The sequence below is a fragment of the Ostrea edulis genome, chromosome 3 (genome assembly GCF_947568905.1).
Source record: "Ostrea edulis chromosome 3, xbOstEdul1.1, whole genome shotgun sequence".
NCBI classification, from domain to species: Eukaryota; Metazoa; Mollusca; class Bivalvia; order Ostreida; family Ostreidae; genus Ostrea; species Ostrea edulis.
The window spans coordinates 63,035,430-63,054,817 of NC_079166.1; the positions used below are offsets into that span (position 1 = coordinate 63,035,430).

Below are 19,388 nucleotides of genomic sequence, written 5' to 3' on the forward strand. Positions count from 1 at the left end.
AACAAACAAAACTCCTAGTGGTTACATGTAAATAACACAGTTATGATAGTCAATCATTGAAAATTTATGCATAAAAAATTACAATAAGAACTTGCGATCATTTTTTTCATTTTGAAAATTCATTCATCCATTAATGAAAACAATCATTATGATTTTAATTACTGCAATTGTGTGGTAAATGAAAAAAGTATTCTAATACCAAGACATTTAACAAGTTTAATGTTATCATTGAATCAATTCAGGCTTTGTACCAACAAATATACAATTTTTAATGAATGTTCTTTGCCACAATAAACATATATATATTGTGTATTTCTTAACATAAAATTTATTGCAATGTGTACTTGTTACACAAAATAATAAGTTGACAATGAAAGAAATTTCTTTAAAAAGCATCCATGATTTAAAATTGATGCCAAAGACAAAGTGTGGAACTGGTTCATGATTTTCTCCCAAATTTTATTTTTCACTTTTGATGATCAAAATCTTCCGTCTGATGTGTTCAAAAGGTTAAAAAAAAAAAAGGTTATACAATATCACAGAGAATCATTTTAGAGAGTTTATAATTGTTTTCATTGTAAATAAAGATTGAGGCATATTATTGTTTACGAATTTTTCAAAATAAATGGATATTGATCCAAGTTTATCATATATATATATATATATATATGTGTATATATAAATATATATATATCACATTTCAAGTATTCTTTAGGTAAAATGTATCATTTTATAAAAGTTAAATTTATGACTGTGCAAAATCAAGATGCATTTAATTACAAAATTAGCAGTTCACTGATTTTTTTGTAGACATAAAAAAATTCTAGTCTTTGTTTACATAACACAGAGTTAAGGCTAAAATATTAGTTTTTACTTTGCATTCAGAAGGTCCAAATTTTGACTGTCAACATATTGAATAAGTTATATTTTTAATGTTTAACATTGTTATTGTAAATACTTACAAGAATAGCATGAACTTGTTTTAAATCATACCCACATACACTACCCACCATAAATAAGTATACACATATACCAAAACAAGTTTCTTGTGTATGAAAAAAATGTGTTGCATCATACAGATCTTTCGATGCAAAATACATAACTCTGACTTATAAATAGATGACGATAAGCTTTTAACTTTTTTTATCCTTATTTTTTGTTAAAATACTTGATTTTCTGAATCTCTGAATTCTCTAAAAAGAGATATTATGAAAACTCTAGCTTGAAACTGTTTCAAATTAATTACTAATACATATTATTGTGTATTTGATATGTACTTTTAAACAATCCTTTGATTTTCCACCTTCAATAGATCAATATCACAATTTAAAAGAATATGCCAAAAATATTGAATGCTCATTAATTGTTTCACATATATTGAAGTTGTACCCGTAGCTGATTATTTTACTGTTATAAATTGAAAGTTATACAGTGAATTCAGCTCTTTTTCATCTTCCATGTAGTTAAATAAAACAAATCCACCCCAAATTTTTTAAAAAGAAATATCTGCGAAATATTCCAGACAAAAAAATTCAATATATGAAAAAAAAATCATTTTACTTGAGATGCATGCAGATAGTAAACACAAGCCTATTGAAGGGTCTCGCTTCTGAAACCACATCCACGTCTTGACCAACACCTTTGAATTTGGTTTCTGGTAAAGTACTTTTTAAAACTGTTTCAAACAATACTACTGTTTATTGTGTACTTTTCTGTTGATTATTACATAGAATGGCTTATTCGGTATCGGGTTCCATTGCCTAGAAGTAAAACATTTTGGTAGTGTAAGGCAATGGAATATAGCATATTGATTTCTGAAGTAAAATTCTTAGTCAGGAAGCATAAATTTCTCCTCTGTGACACATCCATACCATAACTTTGCAAAACATACATGTACCAGGTTTTTCCATTGCCTGGTCACTTGAACATTGAAGAAGCAGAAAGTAAACAAACCTCAGAATACTAACTTGAAACTTTGTGATCACTATGGAGAAGATCGTAACAAAGAAAAGGACCATCTCCACGAAATGTTCCCGATAGATTTAAAAACTTAAAAATTAATCATTTGAGTATTTGTATCCTGTCTTCGTCCAAATGTAACACATTTTGTGATTGGCCCACTGTATCATCTGTAACACATTTAAAATGATCCTCTTACTCATCAGGGATTTCTTATCTGTTTCTTGTAGATATCAAATTTGTGATCACAAAAATCGTAAAATGTTTCACTGATTATTTATCATGCTCTAATAAGCACAAAGCATCCACACAGTTCAACATAGATGGTCATAACTTCAGTTCGTGGGAGGTCGCAGTGTTCAGTTCATGAGAGGTTGAAGTGTTCAGTTCATGAGAGGTCGCAGTGTTCAGTTCATGAGAGGTCGCAGTGTTCAGTTCATGAGAGGTTGCAGTGTTCAGTTCATGAGAGGTTGCAGTGTTCAGTTCATGAGAGGTTGCAATGATTAGTTCGTGTGAGAGTCAAAAGTTTCAGTTTCCCATTCAACGTTTTTTTTTCTTCCCCCAGACATCTGTGTCAAATCTTTTTGTCACAGATGATGCATGTTGGAATGTTTACAAATATCCATTCAACTGTTGGCCGTGTGCCTCGATCTCAGGATACACTTGTCCATGTTATCTGAAGTATTTTCCTCTCCATCTGTACGACAGAAGAAATCAGTTTCTCCATTGTGGTCATAGAAGACTCGGGAGGAAACTGCAAATACAAAAATATTACAATTTAATACTTGGAAAATAAAAGAGTTTAAAGACATTCTCTATACACTCGGTACTTATTCTATAACTACAGTTTAGATAAACACAGTATAAAAGACGATTACAGAGGAATTAGATAACATTGTAATAGCAAGCATCACAAAAAGGCCACACTCTTACCCGAAACAGCACAAAATATATGCCTGTCACAATTTTACGTAGGGTGTTTTTATTATGGAGTTTATTTTTTTATGACATTGATTAGCAAATATGGCTAACTGACATGCCACGAGTTGTATAACTTTACTTGAGGTATTGCTTTAGTTCCTCATGTGACGGGATAGGTTTTTGCGAAATCTTTAATTATTCAAGTAAACGTATCATTATATAAGTATAAGTAAATATATATCTTTTGGGAAAATTTCACACACTGAGTATAATAAAGAAATTTGGTTAATTATTTCATACTGAAACAGTTGTTATTTTCTATAAATAATTAATTATCTATATTAAAATGTGTTGTCAAGGGCAATAACTCCTAAGTTGGTTATCTATTATAATAATGATTTCCCTGTCAATAGATCTATATATATATATTAGATAAAAATAAATAGTACACAAAGTTAAAATTTTAATGCAAGCACTTTCATTTCATAATCTTCAGCAGGCATTACATTTTATATCTTTATTCAATAAATACATATATGCTGCAAAGCATCGGAGCCCCCCCCCCCCCCACCCCCCAACTAACCAACCAACCAATATGCCATTGTGCCTTTTCATATCTGTACAGGTATTAATTGTTCAAACATATGCAAGCGGGCAAGGCCTTATAAGCTGTTTAATGACAACATAAAATGGCATTATTTGATTTAAGTGATCTATCCAATGAGCTAACAAGTTACAAGCAATATACAAAGTATAGTAATATTACTACAATGTTACTACAATATAAACTTTAGCAAATCATACAAGAACTCTTCATATTGAGGAGATAATAAACAGTTTTAGGAAGAAAAGGCAGAAACATCACGTGTGACCTTAAGCCCTATAAAATTCTAAGCCAGGGCCTTTAAACAAAGCGGCGCTTAATTTTAGAACCATCATGTTCATTGCCTATAATTATGTACCAGCTTCTGCACGTAGTCTTTTTATTATTTTTTTTTTATACAACTGGTACGTACATTACAAACAAAAACATCACAAAGCCCCTTACTACACTGATGAAGAAAAAGACCCTGGTGTACAATCCTTATTCCGTACTACACGTGATATCTGGTGAATTACAATGAGTCACGGTTTGAACTTATCTACAAAGATTCGTTACCTTGAACAGCAGATCCCGGTTCTGCTGTATGTATGGGGTGAGGAATGACCGGGCAATGCCTCTGGACAAGCTTTCATTTCTGTTCGATATAACGTCACCATTCAGCACCACTTTCCACTGATGTCTGCAAATATTGATACCCATGGTAATTATAAATGACCACGCCACGGATCATATTTTTTTATCAATTGAGAAGACAAAACAGTTATAGGGCAGAATCGTCACACTGAGATAACGGTCTCCCTCGGATTCCTGCCGTGTGGCGTCCCCAGTATTTCTGTGCACACCTAGTGATTTCCTGATTTCTTGTCATTCTAACTGTTCAGGACAATATACTGATACATACAATTTTATAGAACCTTTGATTTCAAGGGCCAGGGCCATTTACACTTGGGAAAACAGATATTTCACTGAAATTGTTAAATCTTAGAATTATCTTTAATAATAAAAAGCAAAACTAATCAATTTATCTACCAATTTTTAAGCAAACTCCAATTTCCTGTTTTTGGTGGTAAAGAAAGACGGAAATGTTCTCATAAAGCCATGATCCAGGTGAAGTCTAAGTTGGAACTCGGCATCATTTCAATGATTTCATTTTCTTCATTCTCCAAAAGTGTAAAAGTAAAACTCATGGAATTTGTCATCAATAAAAGACTTGTTTTGTCTCGGACTGGAATGATGCACTGTCATTGGATAAAATGTGTTGCGTGATTGCCATCTAAATTTCTTTAAATAGCGAGGTAGCAAATGGTGTCCAATCTGTCTTTTAAATGTGTATGTGAAAGTTTCACTATATTTCTTAGAGGTTTAAAAATATTCGAGAGTGATCACCTTTTACCTGTGTCGTAAAAGATTGATTGATTAAATATTGTTTAACGTCCCTCTCGAGAATCTTTCACTCATATGGAGACGTCATCACTGCCGGTGAAGGGCTGCAAAAGTTTAGGTCTATGCTCGGCACTTACGGCCTTTGAGCAGGGAGGGATCTTTATCGTGCCACACCTGCTGTGACACAGGACCTCAGTTTTTGCGGTCTCATCCGAAGGACCGCCCCATTTAGTCACCTCTTACGACAAGCAAGGGGTACTGAGGACCTATTCTAACCCGTATCCCCATGGGATTGCTGTAAAAGCGTTTATAACAATAACAATGGTCACATGACCAGTCTTAGCAGATTTGCTATGACAAAGACAAGGAACGACAATTAAAATGAATTTAACTAAGTTCAGAAAAACCCTTGAAAGGCAGCAAGAGTCTTCAAAAAAATATTTACAAGAAAAGGGCAACTCAACTGATTTTAAAAGTTTTGACTGTGTTAAAGTTGATGAATGTCTGGATCATTTCTTAGACTACATGAAACTTTGTAAAGTTGACTGGAGCAACTACTAATCACAAACTATACGTGATAAAGCTAAGAACATTAAGTAAATACCTAAGTATCATATGCTGATCTGCATAGCAATAGTAAATAAACCGAGCATAGTTACTTTATAATTCATTTGTCAAAGATTGGTGAGAAGTAATAATATAGATACACTGATAAATACCGAATACATCACCCCATGTAATTCAAAAATAAAACTCTGTATCTATTCTTTTCTGTTCAGTTAAACCCCTAAAACATATCTAGTTTGCAGTCACAGAACTCCGTACTATTTTTATAATATTCCGAACGAATATAGGGCATGCTTTTTCTACAGTTTCCCCTACCCTAGAGAAATCCTTACTTATTATCAATAATGGGGGAAGAAACAAATTTGCAGAAAATCTTAGTAAAACATGTAAACTTGGGGGCATTTGTATAACTTCTAAGTAAAGTATGATGGCAACCTATTAGTTATTATCATAAAATGATGTCAGCTAGGTATGCTACATCTGTGACAGAGGGCACAATTCTTTATTGGAATAAAGTGACTCGTTATTGTCCTCTATAACATGTGTAATTATGTAATATTGTCAAAACTTTGCACTGAAACTTAATTGCATGGTACCGTCCATGTGGCCTATTCATATCTTGTTTTATTGTAACGAAGAAAATAAACACAAATAAGCTTTGTGTTCACCTAGTTTTGTTAAATCCATGACAACTTGTATAACCTCTACCAAGCTCAACGAGTCACAGACTGACTACTCTCACTGTGGTACTTCAATTTGTTTTTAAATTGAGAACAGCGAGTGAAATAAGTTGACGGCATTTTATAAACTTTCTATACTTCATCGCTTGGAAATATTATAGAAGCAACCAACAGCTAATTTATTCTACCAGAAAAAGCACTAGATTGAAATTACATGTATCTAAATCTATAACTAAAATGTCTTGGCTCCAAGGGCTGGGCGGGTCGGGCTGGTGTACGAGACGAGAATGGGATTGTTCATGGGCTGTTATATAAATGCTTTTATGCCACAGTTAAAGGGAGATCACTCTTAAGAAATTTTTTAAACCTATAGTAATACTTTCACGTACACATTTAAAAAACAGTTTAAGCGTCATGTTGTTACCTACATATTTCTGCTCGCCATTTAAAGAAATTTAGACGATAATCATGTGACATGTTTTATCCATTGACAGTGCATCATTCTAGTCCCACTTATCAGTTTAACTTTCAACACCAATATCCTGTAAGTGGAAAAATCGCCAAGCGAGATAGCAACATTTCCTATTTTATACCAATTTTCCCTAAAGATAAACAACTATATGTGCAATGGCTTAGCGCTTTCTCATAAATTATATCTCATTCCCGTTGACCCATATCGAAGAAAAGACTAGTGTTCGAGAATTGGAAGAAATTTGCAATCGATTATCGAATCAGATGTATCTTTTCCATTCATAATTGAGATCACTTTAAAACTTTATATTGTATTTCATTCAAGTAAATAAACCAAACAATGGTGTTACTTATCACAGTTGTTTAATTACAAACAAGGCAACACCTTTAATTTCTAAATTAATTTTTTTCTCAACTTAACCATCAGTGTTTCGACTTTTGTTTTTGTCCGCTTTATGAAATTCGTGTGTCAAGATGGAATTGTAAGTTAAGTCGTATTTCATATGCCATAGGAAATATAGATAAATGTATATAAGAAAAATCCTATTAAACTTTATACACCTGATTTTGGAATAGAAATTATACATGTATAATTATACATGTATATTCAATAAAATTCATTTAACTAAAAACAAACAAGCTTGATCACATGAGTCAGAAGTTTTATCTATAAAGACATTAACCACTGAGCTCTGTGAGCGAAGCGAACCTCAATGGTTGTTGTTTACATTGTAGACCTTTACAATCAAAACTTCCGACTCCTGTGGTTTCCATATCTAAGTTATGTTTGCTAGGCGGTCCTTCATTTTTTTTCTTAGATCCAAAATACTCCCAGACAACAGAATGCGTTACACTGGATTACAGATAGATCTCAGCGGCGGTGGCCATTGTACACTTTTTCAATTTAGAGTTATAGTCCGTTCCCGAAAAAAAGAGACACATAAAGATTAAATCAAGCACAATAAATGTTTACCAACTATCGATGTCAGATTTCAGCTATCGATTGTCGCCATCGGTAGCTATCTAGTGACGATTTTTCAATGGTCAGCGACTATCGCTGAACCACTACAAAAGACAATCTATATAACACTAATTGCACTGAAGCAAGTTGACACACAACACAGTCCAAGTTTTGCTACATTCAACCTTGAAATATATCAAACCCGAGCTTAGTCAAACCACACAAATCACAAGTAAGATGTACTTCATGTTCTCATCTACCTGCATATCATTGAAGTACATGTACCGGTACACTATGATGCATTTCTGGTGTAAAGTTTGGACCCCTATTTTAGGCCCACCCTACCCCCTGGGACCATGATTTCAACAAACTTGAATCTACACTATGTCAGGAAGCTTTCATGTAAGTTTCAGCTTTTCTGGCCCATTGATTCTTGAGAGGACTTTAAATGACCCCACCCCATTTTTGTCTTTTCTTGAGAATCACCTCTTGGAAGAGGGCATTGCCCTTTATTTGAAGAAACTTGAATCCCCTTTAACCCATGGATTGGCAAATTTGGTCAAAATTGGTCCAGTGGTTCTGAAGAAGAAGTTGATATCAAAGTGAAAAGTTTACACATGACGACGGACAAAAACAGCTAGCAACAGGACACCTGAGTGACTCAGGTGACCTAAAATCTCCCAATCACATCCAGATTAATGAGTTAGTACTGATCATTTAGAACTTACAACTCATTCCAATCCATAGCTAAAATCCTCGTCACTATCAGTAGGTTCCATGACAGGCCCTCCACTGTACAGGTGAGCTTGCTTAAAAAAACAATTACAATTAAATGTGGCAAGTTTTACACTTCAGAAACAGACCCTGGATATACCAAACATACCGGTACACGCCAAAATCAAAGTAAAGTTTTGCAATCCGTTTACTTATAATCACATTAAACATGGAAGCACCTGTTAAAACAGAATATTTTTTAGCCATCTGTACAGTGCTTTTAATTCCTTAGGAATACTATGAATTCAGAGAATTTAAACTAAAGTGACATATCAGAGAACTCTTCATCAAATAAAGCGATATGTATGAGAACTCGTCATCAAACCTGTGTAGGTCATGCTGTTGTATTAGATCCTGTTTTTTCTCCAGGTGATTGACATCTAGAGACTTGGCACTGTTCAATACCACATCTACAAATGAACATCATAATCGGCAATCAAACTCCAACTTCATTCTCATGATTTGACACTGTTACCCTGTCAATTACCGTACACCCTAGCCAAGAAATTCATGCTATTTTAATCAACAAAGGCTACAGTTGTTCTTTAATAATGTAAACCAAGGAAAAAACTATTAAACAATTTTTCTCACATTTCTGCTGAAAGTAAAAATCTATGAGATTGTTCAGGAAATTCTAATCTCCCATACAGTACAATACATATAATTATTGATATACTGGCTTAAACTTCTGCGACACAAAAATTTATACTTTACTCACATAACAACCAAAACCAGTCTAGGCCTGATAAAACATTAAAACTGCACAAATGCTTCCTTTGCCAACAATCACTCATATATTGATATGCACTATACAGACAGTGAGGCACATCTTGAAGCATTCTTTATGAAACCTTCAACGACTGATGTCACAGTCACAATTACAAACACTAAAGAACACATAAATCATGCATACATCAGAAGTTAGCACTTCACCTACAGCTAGGGATGTCTCCATTCTAGATATTGAAAAATTCTCATAGAGTCAAAATTAAGAAGTGGCTCTTTGGGAGTTTTCTCAAGCCGCTCCAGTTCTTACCGTAGTCCATCATCACAGCATCGTTAGGGTTGTCAGGGAGAGTGAATCCATACTCCATCAACAGGTGGTAGTTGTCATGGCTACCATAGGAAATAAACACCTGGTCGTACTTTTTGTAGTTATCAAGAGTACGAATCTCATAACAACCTGTTTCATTGTTAAATCCAGCTTCCACCTGACAAAATACAAATGTGTGAATTAATTTAATTTCAGCAGGTAACAGTATCAAACAAACAATTTTATCATATGATTATATTAGATTAGATTGATTTGTTCCCGAGATCGTAAAACTTTCTATGATTAAATTTTTCAATGGCGATCTGTATAAATCATTTTTCAATGGCATACATTCTGTAAAAGAATTTACCAACTTCCAAGCAGAGGACGAATTATAATTAAGGGAAAATGCATGTATCAGTATGCATAATTAACATACAGTATCAATTTTGATGTCAGAATAATTACATTTCTCAAATATTGGAAAACTTAATTTAGATTCCAGCCTAAATAAAGAGAGTACTAGATCTACTATAAAAGCTAGGGTTTTGGTTTAAGTCAGATTTAAATGGTAAAAATCCAAAGCAAAATTATTGAATCACTGGTCTAGAATTACAAATAAAACAATTGATTTAAGTTTGCATTTCAAAAATAAAATACACATTATACTAGAGCTCTTATTCATTTCAAAACACTGCACATGCAGCGAAACAAATTATAGAAAAATCTGAATCAAAGATCTAGAGAAGTGCTTAAATTATCTGTTAAAAGGAGTTGCATGCATGCAGGTGACTTAAATCAGCTGCAGTTTGGTTTTTTGGGGGTGGGATCCCCCCCCCCTAAAATACACTTAGAAAATTCAGCTTTAAAACTACTAAAATCAAAATAATCATAAAACAAAACATCTTTATAATTTCCTGCGTTATTTGATTTCTAGAACAATTAATTCGAATTATATTGAACCAAAAGTTGGATAATGTTAATTAATGCACAATATGAAATAATCAGATTTAACAAAACATGTCTCCAACCCCACTAGGTTTACAAACAAAAGAAACCATAAGCAACATTACCAAAATATAATTTTCAAAAAATGTGACCAAGAAAATTCTGTTGTAGAAAGCAATTAGTTATTGTTTAAAACTTAAGACATCTTTTTTTTTTCAGGTACAAAATTTGATTCCTTTTAATAATTAAGTCAAAAAAAAAATTCATGAAATATATCAAACATGCATATAGGCTACAACTTAATTATTTGTCTCTGGTTATCATGGTTATAAACCTTTCAATGCTAGGCCCATACCTTCTTGTCTTCAAAATACAGGATTAAAATACATTCGGTAATTTATACCACTAAAATACATAAGCACATCTAGCTAGTATATGATATCATAATCACATAATATTATATTAGGCCTAATGTACTTTAGCCGTTAGTGCAAGTCTTTTAATGTTTTCAGAGATTTGTAATTACTAACACGTCTAAACACTTTATACACCGACAACCGACAAAGTGTTTTCAAATACAGAATACAAGTTTGGTCCCAGGACGATGTTCTTCTTAGCTAGTCAATCTAACTGAATTTTAGTCGACACGTACGCATGTGTTCGCATCCAATCAAAACGCTCGTAACATACAACCACGTGTAGGAGTAAAAAAGGTAAACAATAACAATGGCGGCGGCAACCTGTAGGGTTTGTAGCAGAACACTGGGCCCAAAGACCCGCAGAACTATATTTACAGACACCTTCAGACTTTTTACACAACTTACTGAAGTCTTGGATTACACGCCAAGTGCTGATGACGGTCTGTCGAGCTATGTCTGTAGTGTTTGCTATTCAAAGTTAATCAAACTTTCGAAAATTGAATTCGACATAACACATAAAGTCGAAGCGTTAAACACTGAAAAAACATCACTGATAAAAATACTTCGCCAAACTGTACATGACTTTTCACAATATGATCAGCCCATTGCGTTGAAGGAACCGCCGGTTCCAAAGACCATCCAAGAAAGACCAGTGGCAGTGAAACACGATTATTTACCAAACACTCTGTTGTTCACGGGTTTGTTGTTCACTTCCGAGAACACGAAGAAGGCGGAGCGCACCATATTGCCTAAGAAAGCAGAACCAGATACAAAGAAAGCAACAGACCAGCTACCAGTGGCTAAACAAGAGAGAATCAATGTAAAATCATTTTCCTTGATGCAAAGCTAGTTCAATGAGTATACGGTCATTATATTTTTGTTGTGCAATTGAAGAAAAGGGGGGGGGGGATAGTGAAACCTGCAAAATCAATGTGTATATTTGTGATGTTACAATCATATGTCTTAGATGCCATGAGGTACAATTTAAAAATGATTTAATTATACTTTGAAGTATAACAGGACAGTGCTCAATATTGTAAATATTCGTATGACTTATATGTGTCATATTGGTAATATCAAATATTGCAAGAGCCTCCGTGGCCGAGCATTGCGTATGCGCTCAAAATCACACAGCCTCTCACCTCTGCCGGCGCGGGTTCAAATCCCGCTCATGCCGGTAAGTGAGAAAGTTAAAAAAATCCCAGTTTACTTTCGGAAGGTCGGTGGTCTCTTCCCAGGTACATTGTATCTGGATACTCTCCTCCACCAATAAAAACCGGGCCCCACCAGATAACTGGAAAGTTATTGAGTGTGGCGGAAAACAGCAAACAATCAATCAATCAAATATTGCAACACCATTTTGTTTGAACAGCTGATGGACATGTAAACTTTGATGAGTAAAACATTCGACTAAACAGTTTAAAGATCTTTGAAAAGTTGTATGATATTTTATGTCTGATGCAGTTATTGTGATGCTCAGAGTATCGGTAGCACTAATGAGTCCTAATGTTTCAAAAATTTCTCGGGAATGGCTCCTCCCTCCCCCTTGGGAGCTTCGGTGAAACCATCAACGTACACATTCAAATAGTCCAACTACACCCCTGCTAATGTCTGTCAATCACCTGAACAGTGGATTTAAACAGTATCGTTTGAGGTTATAAATATGAGTGATGCAGACACCAAGCGCTTATGATTGGAGTATTGTTTGGGGGTTATACCGTATATACTCGCCTATAAGTCGGATTTTTGGGAGTTAAAAATTGGACCAAAACTCTACATCCAACTTATAGGCGAGTACTCTATAGATTAGTATTTTTCTGGACAGCGTAATGTATAGTATTTTTTTAAACAACTTCCTACTCCAATGCTTACCATGATTAACGTTGACTGGACATGATATTATATTATTCATATATTCTAAGATTATATGCATAAAGTACAAGTATGTTAATTTTACATATTTTAATGATTTTATTCATCTTAAGTGTATATTGTGGAAATTGATTTGTTGAGAAAATGAATAAATATCAGTGTATTTCACAAAATATTATTTGAAACGGAGGTGAGAACGTTAGAGCATTGATTTGAAATTGTCAACCGATTCTTGAAAAAAAAGTTATACCAACGTATAAGCGGGTCAATGGCAAATCCCTCCAAAATAGCCTACAAAATATACAACCGACTTACAGGCGAACCGACCTATAGGCGAGTATATACGGTAAATATGAGTGATGCAGACAACCAGACCTTGTGATTGCAGTATTGTTTGAGGTTATAAATATGAGTGTTGCAGACACCCAGCGCTTGTGATTGCAGTATTGTTTGGGGGTTATAAATGAGTGTTGCAGACACCCAGCGCTTGTGATTGGAGTATTGTTTGGGGTTATAAATGAATGATGCAGACACCCAGCGCTTGTGATTGGAGTATTGTTTTAGGTTATAAATATGAGTGATGCAGACACCCAGACCTTGTGATTGGAGTATTGTTTTGAGCTATAAATATGAGTGATGCAGACACCCAGACCTTGTGATTGGAGAGAGGAATGAAATGTTATCAACTGTGGATATTCAATGACACACCCATTACTTTCTCTATTAGGCCAATTCAACTTAATTGATAGATTATCATCCCCGCCGACCCCTCAAAAATTTACCCGCCCTGAATTTTTTTTATTTTGTGAAACTTGCGATTTCCAGAAAATTTTCATGTCCGACTCCTGTATTTACACTTCTTGTTTAAATTTCCGGTATATCAGCGTGAAGAGCCACGTGAAGAAAATAGATAATATGGTTTTCCTAATTTCTTGTGTTCTTAAGGGCGTAAATCTTGGTATCTTTCTCAATTCTGTGTTTGAAATTAAAGCTTAAAATTCGTCTGAAATAAGCATAGATCGATATCCATTTGACATTAACTGATGTACTGCATGCTGTTCAGCTGTTGACAAAAACTCGTTTGTCATTAATATTTTTCTCAAAATTTCTCAGAAAATGAAAATTAAAAAATAAAGTCCTCCCACCCACCCCATACTTTTTGGTGACCCTGGACCGGTATGTACATATGATTGACTGATTTAATGACTATATTTAATTGTAAATTACAGATTAATAGCCAAAGTATTAATTTCTATCAAATTAATGTTCTGTGTATTTGTGATTGTTGAAATATGTCTTAGTATTGTCTATGTGTTGTTTGTTTTATGGTCATTTTCCCATCATTTCCATTATTTCAACCATATCATTGATATTTCCCCATTTAAGGCCAATTCAACTTAATAGATAATCATCCCCTCCTGCCTCTCAAAAATCGGCCCGCCCCAAATTTTTTTATTTTGCGAAACTTTCGATTTCCGAAAAATTTTCATGTCCGACTTCAGTATTTTTACTTCATGTTTACATTTCCGGTATAGCAACGTAAAAAGCCATGTGAAGAAACTATATATGGTTTTCTTAATTTCTCGCGTTCTTACAGGCATAAATCTTGAAGAAGTTTGGTATCTTTCTGTGTTTGAAATTAAAGCTTAACCTGGAATTCATCTGTGAATTAAGCATATATTGATATTTATCTGGCATTAACTGATGCACTTCTGTTGACAAAAACTCGTTTGTCATTAATATTTTTCTCAGTACTAAATAAAAATAAAATCCCCCTACCCACCCCATACTTTTTGGTGACACTGGATGATAATCTACTAATTAAGTTGAATTGGCCTTACTTGAATAATCAAATGTACAACCCTATACCATCTTGTGAAATTTATAATCAAGATCAGTTTAGTTACAAAACCATGCAAGTGCTCTTCGATTACCTTAAAGTGGATGCTGCATGGACATTATGAAATTTTGACTAAATCTACCAACTGATCGAGGGTTAAATGAAGGAATTAGATTGGAATCCTTGGATAGTAAAGATGCTGCACCTCCACGCATGAGGTGGGCTTATCTGACAGCACGATTATCTGACAGCATGAGGTGGGCTTATTTGACAACACAATTACCTGACAACACAATTACCTGACAGCACGAGGTGGACTTACCTGACAGCACGATTATCTGACAGCACAGGGTGGGCTTATTTGACAACACAAGGTGGAATTATCTGACAGCACGAGGTGGACTTACGTGACAGCACAATTACCTGAAAGCACGAGGTTGACTTACCTGACAGCACGATTATCTGACAGCACAATTATGTGACAGTACGAGGTGAACTTAACCTGACAGTGTGAGGTCAACTAACCTGGGCTACAACTGAGTGATTCAGGAGATCTAGGTAGGGAGCCAGTGCCAGGTGATTTCCATCTTCCTTCACGAACTCTGACCCTCCCAATTTGTAGAAAACGGAACGGGAATTCACACAGAACCACGACCACAAAAAGTCTTCATGCGCGATGCTCTCCCCTGGAAAGAAGTCTCTCACCTCCTTGTATGCTTGCTTAATGTCCATGATTTTTGATTTGACTGCTGTCAATAGTTTTGGTGGAAGAAGAGTTAACTCCCTTGCTGAGAGATACCCAAAGGTTGTGTGAGATTGGGGAAGGACGGATATGTATGGATACCAGAATGAGTTATCTCCCTTGCTTCTTTCACTGAGGAGGAACAGTGAAAGAATTTGTTGGCGGGAAAGTTTGAACTTCTGTCTGAAACACACAAATAAAGTTTGTGTAAAACATTAAAAAAATACCCAACATTTTATTCAATGTTATTAATGCTAAATTATAACTGAAACAGAATGAATATTTAGAAGGAGCAGGTAGTTCTTTACCAAAATTGGACATTTCATGATCCTAGGGGTAGGGGTTTTCAGTGGTGGATTTAAAATTTTCAAATTTAAGGTAAATCGTGGTATCTTGTTTAGAAAAATGTACTGAACGATAAAAGAAGCAATGATTTCTTCTACTCCCGGAGAAATAAATGACAAAATCTTTTGATTTCTTGGATAACTTCATTGGGAGGACTTAATTTTTTCCCAAAACCCTTTAAAATTTGCATCATATTATTAATTTCACCTTATTAAAAATGATAGAAAATAGTACAAATGACTAAATAGGAGACATATTTCAAGCCCTCTAAAATCTGTAAAATCCAGGAGCTTCCGGGGGCTTCGCTCCCTGGGCCCCCACTAGGGCGGCCCCTGAACCCCCTGCCTCATAAAGTGGCCCCCCCCCCCTAACTGCAATTCCTGGATCCGCCCCAGGTTTGGGTACCAGGATGAGGCCAAAATGGTCATAGTGATTAAATATCTATCATTAAATATCTCTTCATTATTTTTCTGATACAATATCAAAAACTAAATGCATTTTTAGGAAAACCAGACAGGGATGTAACCCCAGGGTTCTAACTCTAGGGTGGGTCCAAAATAGTCATACAGTGTTAACTCTAGGGCAGGTCCAAAATAGTCATACAGTGTTAACTCTAGGGCAGGTCCAAAATAGTCATACAGTGTTAACTTTAGGGCAGGTCCAAAATGGTCATTCAGTGTTAAATCTAGGGCGGGTCCAAAATAGTCATACAGTGTTAAATTTAGGGCAGGTCCAAAATAGTCATACAGTGTGAATGTGTCAGACATATATTATGTCTGTCATCAGTATGGGCACGTTTGGTGGTATAGTGTTTTTTAAAGCGCACATCTTGTTTTATACTGCTGCTGAAGATTTCGTAGCCCTTAGGACATCTTAGATCTGTGCTGTTATACTCTTACTTTATGATACTTTAAACCAATCCTCAGGTAACCAATAAGGCCTGTGGGCCTCTTAATACAGCTAAAATTATTGACTTATCTCATGTAGGCCAAGTATGCTAAAACAGAAGTGAATGATACAAAGCAATGTTCTTGCAATTAGTGTCTATATATTCATATCAAGGGGAGAATGATGTTAAAGAGGAAATTTTGGAGCAAGCACTTTTAATTCAACGATCTTATTTTCTACATTATTATCTCCAGATTTCCGCAAATACACTGTAATTACCTTTTCACCAATTCACCAATTTCTGAGGACAGAACTGTTTCGACTGTGATCAGTAGAGGTTTCGGTATAGACACAACGATATCTCCTCCAGTTAAGCTGTCTTTCGTCATCATACCTCTACCAATACCTAATAATGACAAGAATCTTTTAATTGTACGAATTGTAACTTTGGTTTTTTGTTGCAAGCATTTCATCATAGTCAAAATTTTGTGCATTTCCTATTGAGCGACCTTGGTAAGTGCATAAATAAACTAGAACATTATCATACCTATCGCGTTGTGACTGCAGAATTATGGTTTTATTTTGTTACCTATTATTATTGTATTCAGCATACTTCCACCACACCTTAATTCTTTTAAATTAATTCACCTGCCATAAAATATCAGACAGATATGTATAGCAGAGATTAGCAACTTCCCCAAGTCTTGTATTATCTCGTGGTCCCATATTTTTCGGTAAAAATGCACACACTGATTAAAATAATGTATACCAATTTAATAATAAAAGATGTAAAGTTCAAATCTTCCAAACCTTATCACAAATACATTCAAGATGCAATATTTTCAGAGGATGTTTCATTTCAAGGTAAAATGAAAGTGAAGTTTTAATCATAAGGCAAAGCATGACCCACACTCAACAAAATCGTTGCAATTTCAGAAAATGTATACGTTTTTCCGACTTATTTGTTATAGTATATTTGTTGATCACCAAATCATTTCAAAACTTGTTACGCTCGATTCCAATTTATGATAGGAATTAAATAAACTTAAATCAACATAAATTTATCAAACCAATAGGAATTAACAATTTATAGGTAATGGACCGTCGCATGTTGTAAGTGGTAAACATGCTGCAGTAGGAGTTGCCTATGAGTATCTCAGAGTTTGTTCACTGTGAATGTGTTTGGCCCGCATCTTTTCCTCTAGTGTGATATTAAGAGCAAAACCCAACTTCATGTGACATCATAATTCAAGGTGTGAAAAATAGCACTTAATTGTCCGGCTTTCCTGGATAAAATTTTCTCAGGACGAGTGAAAGCCACAATGCACTCATCCCCAGTGACGAGTTTAATTTTCAGTAACTGCAGAATTTACTTTATTTCAAAAATATTTGAAAGTTATATTTATTTTTACATGAACTACTTTCCCAGTGTGCATGTTACCGGTACACAGATGCAAATGTCAACATCCGTTCGTGAAAATTATGACTCGTGTAATACATCATTGTATCCATGTGAAAATAAGCTGTGTGATGAACAAGTTGTGTAACAACAATCAAAGATTTGATTGCCACTAGAACTAACTACTAAGACCAATTATTAAGTCAAGCCAAGCAGATACTGTCACAGCATCAGCAAAAAAAAAGTAATAATATTCCGCCACATCAAAGACTCAATCCTATGGTACATTTGCAGCATCTATTAATAGCCTTAATCACCCTTATGAAATTTTCTTAAGGCTAAAAGTTTTCATCTATAATATGAAAGGGACAAACAAAACTGTTTTAAAAGGGCATGTACATGATGGGATACAGCACTCCCAATTCTTTGTTATGTAAATGAGGCTCGTGCCATGTTTTTGTTTACATATCGAGTGCTTATTATAGAAAATATGTAACAAAATAAGATGTGATAATCGCTAAAAACTATTGAACCATGCTCAGAATTAATAATCTGTTTTAAATGAAACTTTTCCTGGTGTATTTAACCTATGTAAACAATACCTGACACGGGCCTTGTTTACAAAACAAAGAATTGTTAGTACTGTATCTCACTTATAACTCAACAACTGACATTCAAATATTTGCTGATCATTAGCAATACCTTTGTAAAGCATTTGTAGTGGACAGTTTAAGAGGGAACTTATACTGTCTCGCTAGAGAGCTAGCTTTTCTAGTGATGTGGTAGAGTCTCTCTCTTGATCACGCAAGTTAAGCAACGGCGAGCGTGATCAGCACTTGGCTGGGTGACCGCTACATGTTACACAATGTAAACATTAAAAATGGAAAAAATAAAATTTAAAAATTTTCAGTTCAAATCGTGTCCATGCTCCTAAAAGATCAAACAATTAGATTATAAAGAAATAATGTGCACACCTACATGTATTTATTTTAGAGATGGATGTTGTTTTCTAAAAAGAATGACTCGGAGATTGCTGTTCATAGAACCAGACATAATTTAAAGAGAAGACTCATTGGTAACAGTGTGTAAATTATGAAACCTTTGTCGCCATATCTGTAAGAAATCTAAAATTGATGATTATGGATACCTAACCTGTGAAAAAAGCGGGATGTAAATGACTCTTCCATTTGAATCCAAGCGATATTGATTCCCTTTTCATCCATTTTGACAAAGTTACGATTTCTTTCGACAAATCAATTCTAGGATCGTTTCCTCGTTTTCTTTTCCGTGTTCTCTTGGTCCTCCCATGTCGTGGCATTGACTGCTCGTAAGATACATCGGAGTTTGACAGTTCCACGTGTTTCTGTTTGCCTCAAGAGTGAAAGTGAAGTATTAAGGAAACCTATCTGAAGAACAAACATAATTCCGATATAAATAAGGAAACTTCGCTAGAAAACAGACAAAGATAAAATAAATGGATAAAAAACCTCTATTTTTATTATATTTATTTAGTTTATTTTTTGTAATTCATGATATTCTGATAAGAAGAGGGGAATTTCAAAAAAAAACATGCTTCGGAAAG

General features: G+C 34.6%; 2 protein-coding genes across 4 annotated transcripts in view; one reads left to right on the plus strand and one right to left on the minus strand.

The window, feature by feature from the left end:
- Positions 1-19,388, plus strand: part of LOC125675388 (MORC family CW-type zinc finger protein 3-like) — a 61,808-nt gene that overhangs the window by 4,031 nt on the left and 38,389 nt on the right. Inside the window, exon 1 of one of the 3 annotated variants that reach the window (XM_056158468.1) lies at positions 11,009-11,540. The exons of the other annotated variants lie outside the window; for them this stretch is intronic. Coding sequence (XP_056014443.1) covers positions 11,028-11,540 — 513 coding nt within the window. The 5' untranslated portion in view covers positions 11,009-11,027. Of the gene's footprint in view, positions 1-11,008; positions 11,541-19,388 lie in introns of those variants that run through there. 3 annotated transcript variants of the gene reach the window in all.
- LOC125675390 (SET domain-containing protein 4-like) lies at positions 200-19,202 on the minus strand. The gene is made up of 8 exons (XM_048913023.2): positions 18,959-19,202; positions 16,687-16,813; positions 14,958-15,357; positions 9,357-9,531; positions 8,646-8,730; positions 8,275-8,355; positions 4,040-4,163; positions 200-2,713 (listed from the first exon to the last, which is right to left on the minus strand). The coding sequence occupies exons 1-8, from the start codon at positions 19,122-19,124 to the stop codon at positions 2,612-2,614; spliced, it is 1,260 nt and encodes a 419-aa protein (XP_048768980.2). The 5' UTR covers positions 19,125-19,202; the 3' UTR covers positions 200-2,611.

Bases quoted from the DNA above. Each gene is read 5' to 3' on its own strand.
- LOC125675390 (XM_048913023.2), bottom strand. From the start codon at position 19,124: ATGCCACGACATGGGAGGACCAAGAGAACACGGAAAAGAAAACGAGGA. The intron at 8,356-8,645 runs GTTTGATGACGA...TGTTTTTTTAAG, and splicing joins CAACAGCATGACCTACACAG to CAAGCTCACCTGTACAGTGG. The intron at 4,164-8,274 runs GTAAGTTCTAAA...CAATATTTGCAG, and splicing joins GCTATGGATTGGAATGAGTT to ACATCAGTGGAAAGTGGTGC.